Source organism: Ictidomys tridecemlineatus, chromosome X (genome assembly GCF_052094955.1).
Source record: "Ictidomys tridecemlineatus isolate mIctTri1 chromosome X, mIctTri1.hap1, whole genome shotgun sequence".
NCBI classification, from domain to species: domain Eukaryota; kingdom Metazoa; phylum Chordata; class Mammalia; order Rodentia; family Sciuridae; genus Ictidomys; species Ictidomys tridecemlineatus.
In genome coordinates, this window is record NC_135493.1 from 6,492,345 (window position 1) to 6,508,307 (window position 15,963).

The 15,963-nt window shown below is 36.5% G+C and overlaps 1 protein-coding gene across 10 annotated transcripts in view; it reads right to left on the reverse strand.

Moving 5' to 3' along the window:
- Fmr1 (fragile X messenger ribonucleoprotein 1) overlaps window positions 1-15,568 on the reverse strand; it is a 37,017-nt gene extending 21,449 nt beyond the window's left edge. For 5 of the 10 annotated variants that reach the window (XM_013358551.4, XM_005325140.4, XM_013358550.4 and 2 more), the window contains exons 1-4: window positions 15,244-15,565; window positions 5,722-5,774; window positions 2,752-2,845; window positions 199-270 (exon numbers count right to left, since the gene is read on the reverse strand). In XM_013358551.4, coding sequence (XP_013214005.1) covers window positions 199-270; window positions 2,752-2,845; window positions 5,722-5,774; window positions 15,244-15,294 — 270 coding nt within the window. In that variant the 5' untranslated portion in view covers window positions 15,295-15,565. Of the gene's footprint in view, window positions 1-198; window positions 271-1,190; window positions 1,315-2,751; window positions 2,846-5,721; window positions 5,775-15,243 lie in introns of those variants that run through there. The other 5 variants (XM_078034173.1, XM_078034172.1, XM_005325138.3 and 2 more) reach the window with 5 other exon arrangements.
- Window positions 15,569-15,963: the final 395 nt, after the last annotated feature.

The following is a 15,963-nucleotide window of genomic DNA, read 5'->3' on the forward strand; positions in this document are numbered from 1 at the left end:
CTTATACCTATTGAATTATTTTCAAAATAAATTCTTTATAGAAAAAAATCAATAAACTTAAATATACTGAACATATAGAGAAAACATTATAGAAAAGTGACTCAAATTTGGTATTAATTCAAATACAAATTCAAACTTAAATGTAGTGTCTGGGTTTAGAGAAGTATAAGAAAAAAATTTAAATTAGCATTTTCCTACCTCACCCTTTATCATCCTCACTTTAGCTAACCACCAACAGCAAGGCTCTTTTTCATTTGCTCTGGAATAAACCTACACAAAAATTGCAACACAGAATATTTATGATTAACATAATATAAAAATTTATACATTATCAGACATTGAGGAAATTTTCTTAAAATGCCTGTCAATTAAATCATATGCCATATGCTTCCAAACAAATTGTATCCTTGTCTCTACCCTGAGCTAGACAAAGATACATAATCAGAAACTACCTGAGATTGCCTGGGAGCTCCCTGTTAAAAGCAGTTCACCTAGTTCTTTGTTCTACTTCAGTAATACTCAGTACTCTGAACATGCATGCTTAAGAAAGTCTTATTGTTCATAAATGTGGGCACTTTCCTTAGCTACCTACTGAACTACAAAAATGTATCTAAAATGAACAAACTTGCTTTTGTTTTATTCAGATAAGCAACTAAACTAATCAGATGTTACTGACTATGGCCTACTGCCTTGTCACTAACGGGTAAGATCACTAACTGACCAACCACTCAGCCCACTAGGGATACCACGCTGTCCTCCTTGTTTTCTGAGGACTAAATGGACAGATCCTTGGTTACTGTTGGGACTCCTGCCTCCTCTCCACTAAAAAGGACAAATCCACGCTGGCAATCTTCTGGATATCACATTCCTGCTCTCTCACACACTGTGGACCAGTTCTTCTAACCGATCTCTCTGGTGACCACTTCAAAGTTCACTTACGATGTGCAGCATGGAACCTTTGGTGAAGACACTAGCAAATCATGGTTAATAGGAAAAGAAACAATACAATATATATGTTGAGAGATAGAAATACTCAGAAGCAGAAAGTAGAAGCAGGGAGGACAAGAGGGGAAGAGAGGAAAGACCCCAAGAGGAGAGAGAGGTACCAAATCTAAGGTTGACAAGCAGGTCAAAGCTCAAACTTGTCTCCCTTTTACAACTAGAGTTAATGGTTATATAACTTAACGTACCTTTCCTTCTGGCCTCCACTGCTCTCTAGACTCTGCTCTAGCCAAAGAAATAACCTGAACTGTTACGTAATACAGTGAGGTTATCCTAGCAACAGCATCTCAATGACTTCCACATGTCATGTGACTACAGAGAAAAACAAAAAGGTCCACTTTACCCCTTCAGCAAACACTATTATGAGTACTACTGATACAGACAGACCAAAAGACTTGGCCCTTGTTTTCAGAGAGCTTGTAATCTTCTGGGTAAGTAGACAGTGAAATGTCTTGAAATATAGATAACATTTCTGTTCCCTATTATGATCCCTTGCAAAATCAAGCCCCATTGCTTATACCTAGCAAGTATTCAGAACATGTTTGGTAAATAAATAATACTTTATTTATATTTTTAAATTATAGAAAACGAACCAGGCCTGGACATTGAGACCTTCCCTAATTACTCTCTAAAGTAGCAGTCCTGCACCTATATTACCTTTCATCTCAGCTTTTTTTTCCTTCATGACTTTCACTTGCCATGATAATAGCTATCCTCACTAGAATGTGACCTTAACAAAGGCAGAGACTCTGTCCTGTTTTGTTGCACCTTTGGTACCTAGAGTAGAAAATAAGAATTCAAGTACAAGAACCTAGTACCATTTTGCCTTACCTCTACATATGTGCGCTTAGTTGCTTTCTTCATATTTTAAATACAAATGAAGTTACTGTTATTAATAAGGCATTATGCTAAGTGTTATGCAGAAAAGAGAAGTAGCTCACAATGAAATATGAAAGGGTAGGAAGGAAATGGATGCTACTACACAAATTAATACAAAGGAGATTATAAGTGCCTTAAATACAAAACCAATTTCTAATGAACAGAGAATCATAAACACAATGATTCTGATCATGTGCTAAATCTCCATAGCAACGTTTAGTCAAACAGCTCAATGGCAGATGACCAGGTTGTTCACAGTATATTCTATGAAAAAGATTTTATCCATATGTATCAACTGAGAGCTGTAGGTTTTAAAAAATACATCAGGAAAATTCACTGCTACAGAAATAAATTTCAGGTCACCGCTCTATTAAACAGAATGATTTGTTTTGTTTGTAAAATAAATTTTCCTAATACGTTTTGCTTAAAACAGGGATACAGTTATAAATAAACATTATTTAAATAAAAATTCACATATGGAAGGAAAGGGAAAAGTACTAATGGGCAAAAGAACTTGGGGCAATGACTTTTAAAGATATTCCCTGAGAGGGGCTAGAGATGTTGGCTCAGTGCTAGAGCACTGACCTAGCATGTGTGAAGCCTTGAGTTCAATCCCCAGTACTTAAAAAAAAAAAAAAAAGACATTCCCTGAGTTCTACTGAAATAGACAACCTTAAGCATTGTATAATTTTATATTATTTCAAATCATTATTAAGAAGGGCCAGTCAAAAGCACATATCCACCTCAGTTATGAAACTCAAGGCAGCTTAAATAGTGCATAAAGCAAGGCAGAGATAGATATATAAAAAGCAAAGGCAAATTAAATACACAACTCCTTCCATACTTAATGTTATGGCAGGGGGAACTCACCTCAACTTCATCACTTTCATTTATATCTTTATTATAACCTACAGGTGGTGGGAATCTCACATCATGGAATGGAATCTGTCTCTCTGGCTGCCAGCTGAAAATAAACAAACATGTAATTATTTAACTTAATCAACATAATTTTTGATTAAGTGTAACCCTCGATTTCTAGTTTAAAGAAGCAAATGCTTTTAAAATGGCCAGTTTTTGCTGAGTATAATGGCAATAAAGACACATTTCAACAAAGTCTGCATGCAGCATAGCAACCTTGTACTTCCACTTGGAATATTTCTCTAAACACAATAGATCAACAATTTTTATTTTCAAAAAAAGTCTTTCTTCAATAATTTCAACTTCTACTAGTTTTAAATATTAAGGACAGAAATTTCCTTTGATGCTTAAATTAAATGTTAGTATCAATAACTGTTAGTAATATCATCAACATACTTGTACTTGCAAAGGAATTTTAACCACATTCCAATAATCAAAGAAACTGCCCTCTAATTCCCAAGCAAAATGGGGCAGTCAGCACATTAGCAATTCACAACTCACTTTTCCCCCTTTAAATTTTAGATCCCACGAGGCGGTCAATTCCATGGGTAGCTGGCTGCTGATCAGAATGACGTATCAGCATGCACTGGGTTGGTGGGGGTCTCCTAAACCACAGAAACCCGATGGAGATAGCCTATAGGAGTTCAATTAAGTTGTCTATTTTTTTGTAATTTAAAATGATAAGGAAAACTTTGAAAGATACCAACTTATTCTTTCATACCCAAAAAGATTATAAATTATTAAAAGAAAATTTGTAAAACACTGGAGGATTCAACTTCTGGAGCAGTCACTTCTGGGTTCTTTCTGGGGTGTCTTATCAGCAAATATTACAATTTGTTCTATGTCTAAAGTCTACGTTATGTTAAGGGGCTTTCTTAGTAAAATCCTATTGAGGAAAGTGCTGATTTTTTTTAAAAGGATATAAGAGGGCAAGTGATTAAGTCAGAATTTGTAGACATCTGAATAGCACTGAAATTAGCAGAACCCTCCCCCTGACTTATTACACACACTTGAAAACTATAGAAACTTTTTAAACAGTCTTTACTTGAGAAAAGCCTTTTTATACTAACTGAAAATTAGAGGCTTTAACATGTTACAAAACCATTAGTAAATTTGTAATGCATGTAATAATGCAAAATATAATTTTCTTGATTCCAATGAAGGAAAATTATTTAAATTCTTAAGTGTATAGAGATAAAAATTCAAATTCGTTATTTAAAAAAGTGAAATATGGAAGGTAAAAACAAAGCACCTAAAACAATCTGGAATAATAGAAAAGCAGTGTTTCTTTATGACTGACAGGAAAGGAAGAATAAATCTCAACTAAAGTTCTTTGAAACACTGTTCAAACATTCTCCAAGAAGACAAGGAAAAACTGATGCTCTACTTCAAATTCTCAGGACTACAGACACAGCTTGAAGAGATACTTTTATGCAGATGTGATACAGGAGATAAATAATTAGGAGGGGAACAGAATAATTTTATATTTACAGTAGAAATCTGGTTGAAAAATCAAAGAGAACTGATCTGATAAATTAATGTATAAACTAGACACATTTTTGACATAAATGGAGGTAATAAGTATTTGCTTAATATTGTAAATTACAGAGAAACTAACTCTCCTATTATGGCAAACAGTGTTAACCTAGTAAAGGGATAAGAGTATAACTGCAAGAAAAATTACTCTCCAAGTTATCAAACATTCCTCCATTAGAGGTATGATAATATTGTTGCCTACTATACAACCAGATACTCAAAAAAGAAAAGTGGCAAATGCTGAAACTTTGGGGTTTAGGTATGCAAAGAAAGACATTCTATTCAAACTTGTATTGTGGACCGAGATTACCAGGGAACAGGTTTGGATATTCTCAACCCTTTTACCTCCATCTCTCTAAACGTGTCTCAGGCATCTAAGGATCCTACTACTTTGTCCTGCTGCTAGCTAAAGAACCAACTTACAATCTAATTACAAGAGTTGCTAGACATTAAATGCAGACTTGCACTTAATTTTTAGCTGATTTATTGAGAAAAGAGTCATAAACCATATAATCCACCAATTTCAGTGTACAATTTAGTGGCTTACAGTATGTTCACACATATGCACAATCAATACTAGTAATTTTAGAACATTTTCATCATCTCAGACAAGTACTAAGCAGGCACTAATCAATTTTCTGTCTCTACATATTTGTAGCCTGCTTTTGATATACTATTACTTCTCTTAGTACATAAAAACCCAAACTACTAACTGTTGGTCATTTATCAGTATTCAGCAAAATCCCAAAATTGTGACCCCACTTACACTTTAGTTTATAGGTACTTTAGTATATTGAACAATTACTATGAAAATAGCCTTTGTTAGTATTCAAAAATGTGTCAAAAGACTTGTCTTCCCCAATAAAATGTTAACATCTGTACTTTAGTACAACTAATATTTCCAGATAAATATCTTTATTTTCTGATCTAACTAAAGAATGCAGAAAAGATCTTCTTATTATTGATTATAAATATATGAAGGTAATGGTAAATATGACTGTTTCTGATAAAATATACTAGACAACTAAAAACATTAGTTTTAGATTTAATGTTACAAAATCCAGATGATTTTGTGGCCAATATCCATAAATCCCTTCATTTTCATCTTTTACAAAAATTACAAATATTCCTATTTACTAATACAGAAGATTCTGGTTTCTTTTTCACAGTCAAAGGGACTAAATCAAGCATCAAGATTATATGATAGGGAGCTCCTAAGTCATTAACAAGAACAGTCATTCCACTGACTGTTTTCAGGAACTTCTTGGTCAGTAATATGAAAAACATTCAGACTAGACTTGAATTTTAAAGATAAAAAGCAAACAGAGAAATCATCATAAAATATTACATGATCTGAACATTAAAATTATATATTAAGACACTTACTTGTTTTCAAATGAAACTGTTATTGAATCCTCATGAACATCCTTTACAAATGCCTGTAAAAAAAACACAATTAACTCAAGACCATTTTTAGTTAAATTTTAGAGATACCAAACATTCTATGCTGAAGAATAAAACGGAGCATTGAGGAACAAGTTTGTTTTTGAGGTTTATTCATCCATTTATCACGTCTATATGGCCACCTACTATATGGTGTACTCTAGGAGTAGAAACAGTTCAAACACTAAACAAGAAAAATTGCTCCACAGAGGTCAGAATCTCATAAGAGTTAAGTACAATGAAAATTACAATGTGGTGGTGAGTATAAAGTTGGAAGTACACTTTGGAATAGTATTATTCAAAATTAAGAAACTTGTTCCAGGGGCTGGGGTTGTGGCTCAGCAGTAGAGTGCTCGCCCCGCACATGTGAGACCCTGGGTTCGATCCTCAGCATCATATAAAAATAAATAAGTGAAATAAAGATATTGAGTCCAACTACAACTAAAAAATAAATATTTTTTAAAAAGAAACTTGTTTCAGAGCCATATGTCAGCCAGCATAGATGTGTTGCAGTCTATGAACAAATGCTATTTCCTTCCTATTGACCTTCGCCTCTTTTCACCTAGTTATCTTCTATTGATTTTTCAGGTTTCAATACAGATGCCCCTTTCTATGAAAACCTAGAAGACTAGGTTAAATCCCTATCCTCTGCTTTCTCAGCATTCTGTGCTTATCCCTACTATAAGCTTACTCCAGTATATTATTGTTCATTTTCTCACTAACAGTAATATTGGGTGTTTTGGGGTCTTATTTACTTACACTATGGATTGAACCTAGGGGTGCTTTACCAATGAATACACCCCCTTTCTTCTTCTTCCGTTTTTTTTTTTTTTTTGGACAAGGTCTTGCTAAGTTGCTGAGGCTGGCCTCCAACTTACTATCCTCCTGCCTCAGCCTCACAGAGTTGCTGGGATTGCAGGCATATGCCACCATGCCACCAGGTCTTATTTTATTTAGTTATTTTCCAGAGTGCCTAGTATTAACTTAATGATTACTTACTAGGTACTAGGCAGATAACTGCCTAAGAAGTTGCTCTGCCAGCCCTGGGAAAATTGTGTGTGGTGTTGGTGGTGGTAGATTGATAAGGGAAACTTATTGAAAGAGGTCAGGTTTCTACTAAACCTCAAAGAATAAGGGAAGAATTAGCTAACCAAGAGAATGTAGGATGCAGAAGCATTCTACCAAGTCAAAGAGGCAGAAAGAACAAAAGCTCAGACTATGAGAAACAGCTTTAAGTGTGACAGAAATAAATTCTTTATCAACAAGGAAGTCAAGAAAACTCAATGGGGAAAGAATAAGTGTTTTCAATAAGTGGTGTTGAAAAATTGGATATCCATGCAAAACAATAAACTTTGAACTTTACCTCACACCACATAGAAAAATCAACTAAAATACATCAGATACCTAAATGTAAGGGCTAATGCTATGAAATTCTTAGGGAAAAACAGTAAATCCTTGTGATTTGAGATATTAGATATCCATATTGGTTATTCGAAAGAAGATTAGTTTGGATTAAGACCATTCTTCAATGTCTGTACTCTCAGTAACTGGCACAATTTCTAGCATATAGTGGGCATCTTATAAATGTCTTGATAAACAAACATGTCTTCAAAAGTCTGATGCAAAAGGATTCTTTAAAATATGAAACTCCCCTTAATATCAAATTAAAGCATGTGAATCAAACATTAACTAACAGTTACTAAGAAAAAACTATGGAAGCTGAGTCGAGACCATGGAAAATACTGATATGGAAGCAATTTATAAACAGAGACACTAAACTTTGGCAATAATTACAAGATGAATAAAAATAAAGTTATGTTTAAAAGAAAGTTTCCTTGTAAGAAAGATAAGGGTGGACTATCATGGTATCTCTGTGTTCTACAATACCTAAGGTGGGTAAATTATTAAATTATTTTTAGGTTAGGTGTGGTATATATCCTTTTAGTTACTGGTTTAAAGGGGAAGAAACCCACATTTTCTTGCCATCATTCTGATCTTGCCTTTTTTTTTTCTTCTGGTACCAGGGATTGAACCCAGGGACACTTAACTACAGAGTCACATCTTTTTAAAAATATTTTATTTAGAAACAGGGTCTCCCTGAGTTGTTTAGGGCTCACTAAGTTGCCAAGGCTGGCTTTGAACTCAAGATTCTCCTGTGTCAGCCTTCTGGGCCTCTGGGATTACAGGCATGCAGCACTGAGCCTGGCTGATCTTGCTTATTTTTCCTCAACTATAATTAAATTACCAACATTATCTATTTTGAAAACTATGGGCATGATATTTTGGAATACACCAGATTTTTCATAATGGAACATGACCCAGTGCTCTAAAAGGTTGTTTGCCTATTACTTCAGCAACAACGTGGCTCGATACTGAGTTAGAGATACAGGAGTTGGTCACTCAGGCTCTAACATTTTATAAAGTAAGTTATAAAAATTATGGAGAAAGGGGAAGATCCTCCAGCCCCCATTTCTCCCTTGTCTTTACATGACAGCTAACACCAAATTAACAATCTACATTTGGAAGATGGTGTTAGACCACTGATTAAAGTTAAGACTCAGCTGGGCATCATGGCACATGCTTATAATCCCAGCTTCTCAGAAGGAAGAGGCAGGAGGATCATGAGTTCAAGGCCAGCCTTGTAAACTTAGAAAGCCCTTGTCTCAAAATAAAATGAAAAGGTCTGGGGATGTAGCTCAATGGTAAAGAGTCCTGGGTTCAGTCTCAAGCACCAATAAAATAAATAAAGTTAAGATTCCTGTTAGATGAGTGACCCCTTATTTCCTACAAAGGGCCACTGCTTCTGTCTCCATCCTTGTCTAAAGTTCTATAATGTTTGCATGTTCTGGCCGTGATTAACATTTGTTCTTTACTGTAAATTATATGCTAAAAATGGTAAATCCTGTTGTCAGAAAACAGAACCTTGTTATAGCTGGGTGAAGCACTATTCTCAGTAAGTCAAGTGACTTCCAAGTACTGCTGTCCTTGTCTAAATCTGTGTTATCATTATAGTTACAGGTTATGTTATTTACATTAAAATTAATTAAAATTTAAATCATTCTCCAATTCACTCTTGCCACATTTCAAGTGCTCAACAGCAACATAAGGCTCAATGGGTGCTATAGTGGATAGCAATGACTTAAAACATTTAATGCTGTTGATTTTTCAGACCCATCAAAGAAGTCCTTTAGTCAGATTTAGATTTATTAGTACATTGCTCTTTGCTTATTTTTCCTTATTTGCCTAAAATTTATTGACCAGTTTAATCATACTTATTCACCACACTGCCTATTTCCTAAAATCAAATATTCCCTCAAAGGAGGAAGATCGCAAGTATTGACTATTAAAAAAAAAAAGAAAGAAAGAAAAAAAGCTTTCATAGACTCTGAATGCAATTCCGGATGTAAAGTGTCAGAAATGGTTTGAGTAATCATCACAGCCAACAGGCCTGCTGCCTTTGAGTTAATGAGGCTTATCTGTATATAGATATTTGCATGATTGTTTCAAAATCAGTCATTTCTAGTCAATGTTTGCATATTAAATGAATACAGAAGGCATATAATACCTTCTGGTTGCTGCTTTAATAAGCAGAATAAAAGAAACTGATCAGTAGTCTCTAGCCTGTGTGTGTGTGCTTGCACACACACACACACACACCAAGGACAAGTATATCCTGTGAGTGTAAAATGTTTCACTAAAGCATCACTCCAAGAGTTCCATATCTTTCTACATTTCCTCATACTTTCTCCAACAACTCTCCTTTTGTCCCTGCCCTCTCATACCTGCTCCAGCATCCACACTCATAGTCTTGTTCTCTAGCTGCCTCCAGAGTACTATCATCCCACCTACCAACTTGAAAACTACATTTTGCTGTGGTCACTACCTATCAGGCAAAGTCTGTAGAGAAGACAAGCTAAGGGAGATTGCTGTGAGGCTTCCAAAATGTGGCAGATTTTATGAGAAAAATATGATTCTTTCTTATTTGTCCTGATCAAAAGATAACACAGATATAGATAAAACAGTATTAAATGAAAGCACAAAGGGAGTTTGACTATATTGTATGAAAGCTAGGGTTGTAACTGGGGTTATTGAACACAGTTAACCTAGGTTCAAAATATTAGCTCTGAATCTAACCTAGGTTCAAAATATTAGCTCTACCACATTATAGCTGTGGTAATCTCCAATAAGTGATCTCCAATAATGAGCAGATTCCTCATTTGCAAGTTAAGAACTGGACCAGCCTAAAGTTGTTATGAGTAATAACATCATACACATAGGTGACAATAAATGATAACAGGAAGAGAGGCATATTTCATCAAAGATGCAGAACCATAAATGTTCTGGATTTGCAAAAGTAACCTTTCAACAAAAGTACACATTTTTAAAAAGGCTTTAATGGGGCTGCAAAACCAGGAGCCCCTGTCTATGACCAAAGACTGTGGTCTATGACCACAGATGTCACAGTCACTCAACAGTTTTCCTTAGAAGATATGACTTAGTCACTCAATCATAGCATAAACCATGATTGGTGATATGGGAAAGTAAGTAAGTCTGAAAAAGAAGGATTTTAAAATTTGGATAGAAAAGGAAAGGGATATTTCCACAAAGACACTGAACACTAAAAGTTTATATTTAGATTTTGGAGGAAAAAAAGTTAATGAAAATCTTTGGGATTTGAAAAAGGTGATAAAATACATTTAAAAACTGATACAGGTTTTTGACCAGAGGAATAAGTAGAAAATTTAAATCACTGATCCTGGGATCCCTGATTTACTGACAACTGAGCCAAAGAGGTAATCACAAAACCATACTTATAAAAGTGCGTAATGATTAGAGCTATCCAACTCAAACATTACATTACTGGGACTGAAGAATGAGTGTGAGAAAACCCATCTGTATTTGGGTAAACTCTTTGTTCTCCTATTATACCTCATACCCCTTAACTTGGTAAACTATCTTACAAATAGGAGTCACTGGTCACAAGAAAGATTAATGTATAGAGAAGTTTCCAGGTAAATCCCACCACTAAACATAAGTACTACATATCAGTAGGTTTCTACATGCAGTCTTAAAAAATTGTTTTTAGAGAAAAAGATTGTAAAATATTCCTCCTAGAATTGGAGACGATAGGAACACACGAAATGGGACAAAATAAGACTCCAACCCAAGGCTTCAAATATAAAGTGAGTTGTCACTTTGTATCCCTTTGTATATGGGCAGTAACAATGTAAAGAAACTTAACAGAAAGGGAAAAATACAATAATCCTCATCAACATTCCTTCCAACCATAGCACATACCCAGAATATTAGACTTCATATGGGCAATTCCCATAATTCTGAGAAAAATGATTCTTTCTTATCTGTCCTGATCAAAAGATAACACAGATATAGATAAAACAGTATTAAATGAATTAGTAATTTTCCCTGTGTTTTAATTTTTGTGTACTTCAGTTTTATGAGCTCCCAGTGTAAGTAACAAAAGCAAATGTCCTGGCAGGGCCAAAGAATTCTAACTTTATCTTTCCTTAATAGGCATTCAAATGAAGAATTACAGTATAATATGTAAATATGCAAGAGTTAATAAAGAGAGCTGATATATTAATGGAATATTTTCTAATATCTTGTATCACAGTAGAAAATGGCAACATAACCATACAATTGTAGTTATAGGATGCTAAGGTACTGTTACAGTAACAAATACAAAAATTACAATGAAATTGAAAACTGGGCAGGATATCAAATCCAATTAATTTCTTTAAGCTAAATTTCTTCAAGAAGTCAAATGACCAATTTCAAATCCCAGGTCTGAGCTTGAAGAACTCTGACACTTATTAGTAAATTACTTATCTAACTTCTATATACACCATTATATAAAAAGTGAGACCAACAGTATATCTCATGATTCTGGGGAAGGAATTAATAAATGGAAAGAGGTAAAGCACCTAGTACAGTGTCTGGTGCTTTGCAAACACTCAGCACCTGTTACCTATTATCATAATTATGATGCTAATCATCTCAGGAAACAGATTCCCATGTTGGGCAGGAATGAGAACTTCAAGTCCTAGACCATGGAATTTTGCATTTAATTAATAATTTTGAGGTTATTAAGAGTATGAAATTGGAAAGCATGTCATTCAAAGGGGGAAAGATGATGAATCCATGAATACAAACACTAAAAAGAGTATGTGGATTTTTAAGGATAAAATGTGTTTGACTTAATAATACACTTCCTCAAAGTGCAGAATTACACATGTATGCAAAGTCAGCTGGGAAGAACTCAGAGAAAACATGAATGCACATTTATCTGCATTTTATGGAAGTGTATAAATTTATAAACTTTATGCAAGTTCATTTGTAATAAAACTGATTTATAGCAGTCAATGTAGCTAAAACATGTAAGGCCACCAATGTCTTTAAACATTTCCTCTTGACTGTACATTTTATATTTCTTAGTTGCTAGATATAGTAATAATTCTCAGGAAATTAAAAGTATGTCTTTAGATACCAAACTTAAAAATTTAGATATATTAAAGTACAATCTGTAATTACAATTACAAATTAGCATAATGACACCATATTACTTTAATGAATAGATACTAGCCACTATACTTTCAATTTATCCATCTTTAGTAATTTTCATACTAATGCATAAAACCTAGAAATATTTCTTAAGTATACATGCAGTGCCTTCATACTGGAATGACATGCATCCTACATCTAAAATGGATTCACTCTGAACACATCAAAACTCTTAATTCAAAGAAAACCATATTTGGAGCAGATGGCCCTAGAATAAAGACTGTATTTTAACATTATTATTCGATTAGGAAATCCTTTGTAAAGATTTTATGAGGTACAAGGCAATGTTTCTTCATATCTTAAATAAAATACCCACAGGGCTCTATAAGTAGTACTTGTGACCAACACTTTCTAAGTTAAAAGAAATATGTAAGCATTAAAGTAGTCACGCTGGTTGTTACTAAGTCTAACTTTTAAATTTTTCATAATAAATACCAAAGGCAAAAATGAAAAGTGAACAAAGCTGTGTCAATCTTAGGGTCTAGGCTTCTTGATTTTTGTTAATTCTGAATTTTGAGCTTTAGCCAGTTTTTCAGAAAGAAATCATTCCTAGCATTTATTTTATCTAGTTTATACTGCAAACTTCAACAATGTGCTCAGGAGAGACAGCACTCTACTTTGGAATATGGTACTTTTGTCTTTTGTCAAAGTCTGAATTCATTTATTATGAAGCTGTTTGACTTATTTAGTTTTTGAAGGCTATTCTATCAATTTGTTGAACAAAGTTCCCATTTTACTCCATAATTGTAATATTTCTCAATAGTAGTTCATTTTTAAAAATTGTTCTTTACTTCCCATCTTTCCCGTCCACATCACCAGAAAGGCAACTCAATCTACATCAATTTTCTAAGTCAGATGACTATTTAAAACTTTTTCATTATAGAAAATATTCTTCCATCAATACAGATCTTTGGGGTTATCTTAAAAATCAACCTTAATTAAATAAAACACAACAGCACTTTTTCTACATACATTTGTTCGAGAATTAAATTTTCTGTCATGGAATCAAAGGTGAACCATTCTTTTTCATCCACCTTCAAATTAAGTAACTTGCTTTAAGAATGTGGGAGATAAAAAGCAAAAAGAGAGGATATTTCTTATATTTCCAAGTCAATCACTTTGCAAGCAAAATCACCACAGCCAGTAAGGTGTGTTACTTGTCTTCTAAGGCAAACCAGCTTCACCTTTTAGTACTCTACTTTGGCATCTAAACTATCATAGATTAGAATACCGCTTAACTTTTAGTCCCTGCTCATAAATTATAGTTAATGCCAAATCTCTAGTGACCAAAACTACCAATCTAGGACCCAAATGGTTCTACACAAAGTTACTCTAGTAAATTGAAATGAAAATTTTGACTGCAGAGTCAAATGAAACAATTCTGTATTGGTAAGTTTAAGGGCATAAATGTGGAGGGTTTTTTTTTTCCTTTTATTTTATTTTATTTTTTTCGAGAAGGTCTTACCTTTTTGCTGAAAGTATGGAACTGTTTGCATACTTTTTCATGAAATATATTTTTCTCCAACGTCCGCATAAAATTGACAAGCACAAAATACATACTGAAGTCACATATTGTCCTATAGCCAAACATGCTCTACTGGAAACATTTTTCTATACGTTTGTAAATTGTGTTTCACAATAGAAATAGCTATTTTTCATGATTCCTTCCACGTGCATCTTCTATTGCCAACAAAGTGTAGTAAGGTTGGATATTACTTACAGAAGTTACATTCAAGAGGAGATGAGAATTTATAGATTACTAGATCTACAGGAAGAAGGTACAAATGCACGCACTATGGCCACATCCAAATATTTAAAAATTAAAGATATTAGCTGATATTCAATGAACTAAAAAAATGCAGTAAACTTACAAATGCCCATTTAAAACCACAACTAATACAGGCCACCGCAACTCTACAGAATCAAAGAGAATAAAAGTCAAGTTCTTAAGAACAAAAAAAATTTCCAAACATCCCCTAGTAAAATTCCCTAGTAGTTATGCACTCCTAGTTAATTTCCTGAAGTTTCGTGGCATATATTCAGGTCTTTGAGGATTTAAATACAAAGAATTCTTTTAAGTAGCAAAGTTGCTAATGTTTTTAGGCGCTGAAGCATCTGGATTCCTGAATTTATCCCTATTTATAGAAAGGGAGGGGGTCCAGGAATATTCCCGATGGCCAACTTCTTTAATGCATCGCTCAGATATCTTAAGGTCTTCCTGAAACTTTTAGGTCTAAAATTTTCTCCGAAATTCACAAAAACAGGCCACCCAAAAAACAGTTGCCATTGTGATATGGTGCTGACTACTGCTTCTTACTACTGTTTCTCCACACCCCTCTTCCAGAACAGGGGCGCTCTCCCAAGTCCCAATGCTGGGCCAGAACACTGGATCCAAAGGAGACCTGAAACCCTCTTGGCGAGGCAGGAGACAGCCCCGATGGAGCGCCCCCAGCTCCTCCACAACTACCCACACGTCAGGCCCGGATACCACCGACAGAGTACATTTGGGAAAGAAGGAATAAGCGTTTCCTGTCACTTAGAACCCATTCTGGCCCTTCCCGCCGGGATCTCGTTTGTACCTGCCGCCGGCCCTCGCCCATTTCTTTCCCTGGCGGGGCTTGGCCTCAGAAGGGCTCCCTCTTCTCCTTGCTTCTTTCTCATCCCGGTAGGCTCCAGGGCCTCTAATTGGAGACCGAGCGGAGCTCCAGGGGCTTCCTACAGGCCCTAAGTCTAGTCCTTCCCTCGCAAACAACATCCCGCCGAGCGCGCCCTGGACACCGGGAGCAGCGCTCCGAAAGAGGGCCCCAGGCCTGCCTTCCTGGAGACACCGAGAAGAAAAGGGAGGGAAGGCAGGACGAAGATGGGGCCTGCCCTGGAGCCAAGTACCTTGTAGAAAGCGCCATTGGAGCCCCGCACCTCCACCACCAGCTCCTCCATCTTCTCTTCAGCCTTGTTCGCGCCGGGAGCCCGCCCCCGAGAGGTGGGCAGCGGGCGCTTAAGGCCCAGCCGCCGCCGCCGCCGCCGCCGCCGCCGCCGCGCTGCCGCACGCCCCCCGGCAGCGGCGCCGCCGTCACCGCCGCCGCCCGCGCTCGCCGTCGGCTCGCCGCCCGCTCTAAGGCGGCCCTTCACCGGAAGTGAAACCGAAACGGAGACGAGCGCCTGACTGAGGCCGAACGCTCGGCCCGCTCCTCGTGTAAACAGTGAAACCGCGTCACGTGATTTATGCCGCCCCTCCCCCCGTGGGTTCGGCCCCCTCGGCCCCGCCCTCTTCTTCCTCACGGGCTGGGGAGGGCGCGCGTGCGCGTTGCTGGGAACCAGCTGGGACCGGGTCCGGCGTAGGGCGCGCGGGTTGGACGTGCGCGGCCTCGGTGGAGGGCGGGAAGGCGCGAAGGGTGGTGACATGTCGCGCGGCCTAGCCTCCCTCTACTGGGGAGGGCCAGAGCGCCGATTTGTGTAGAGCTCCAAAGGGGCCATGGGAAAGGGCCTCCCATGGAGATCAACTGCATCCTGGGGCCAGGCAACGATTAGACGGGGCTTTGATTTGGTTCACTTTTTTTTTTTCTCCCAAAGTAACGCAGAGCCTGATTGAATTGGAGGTGGGACAAG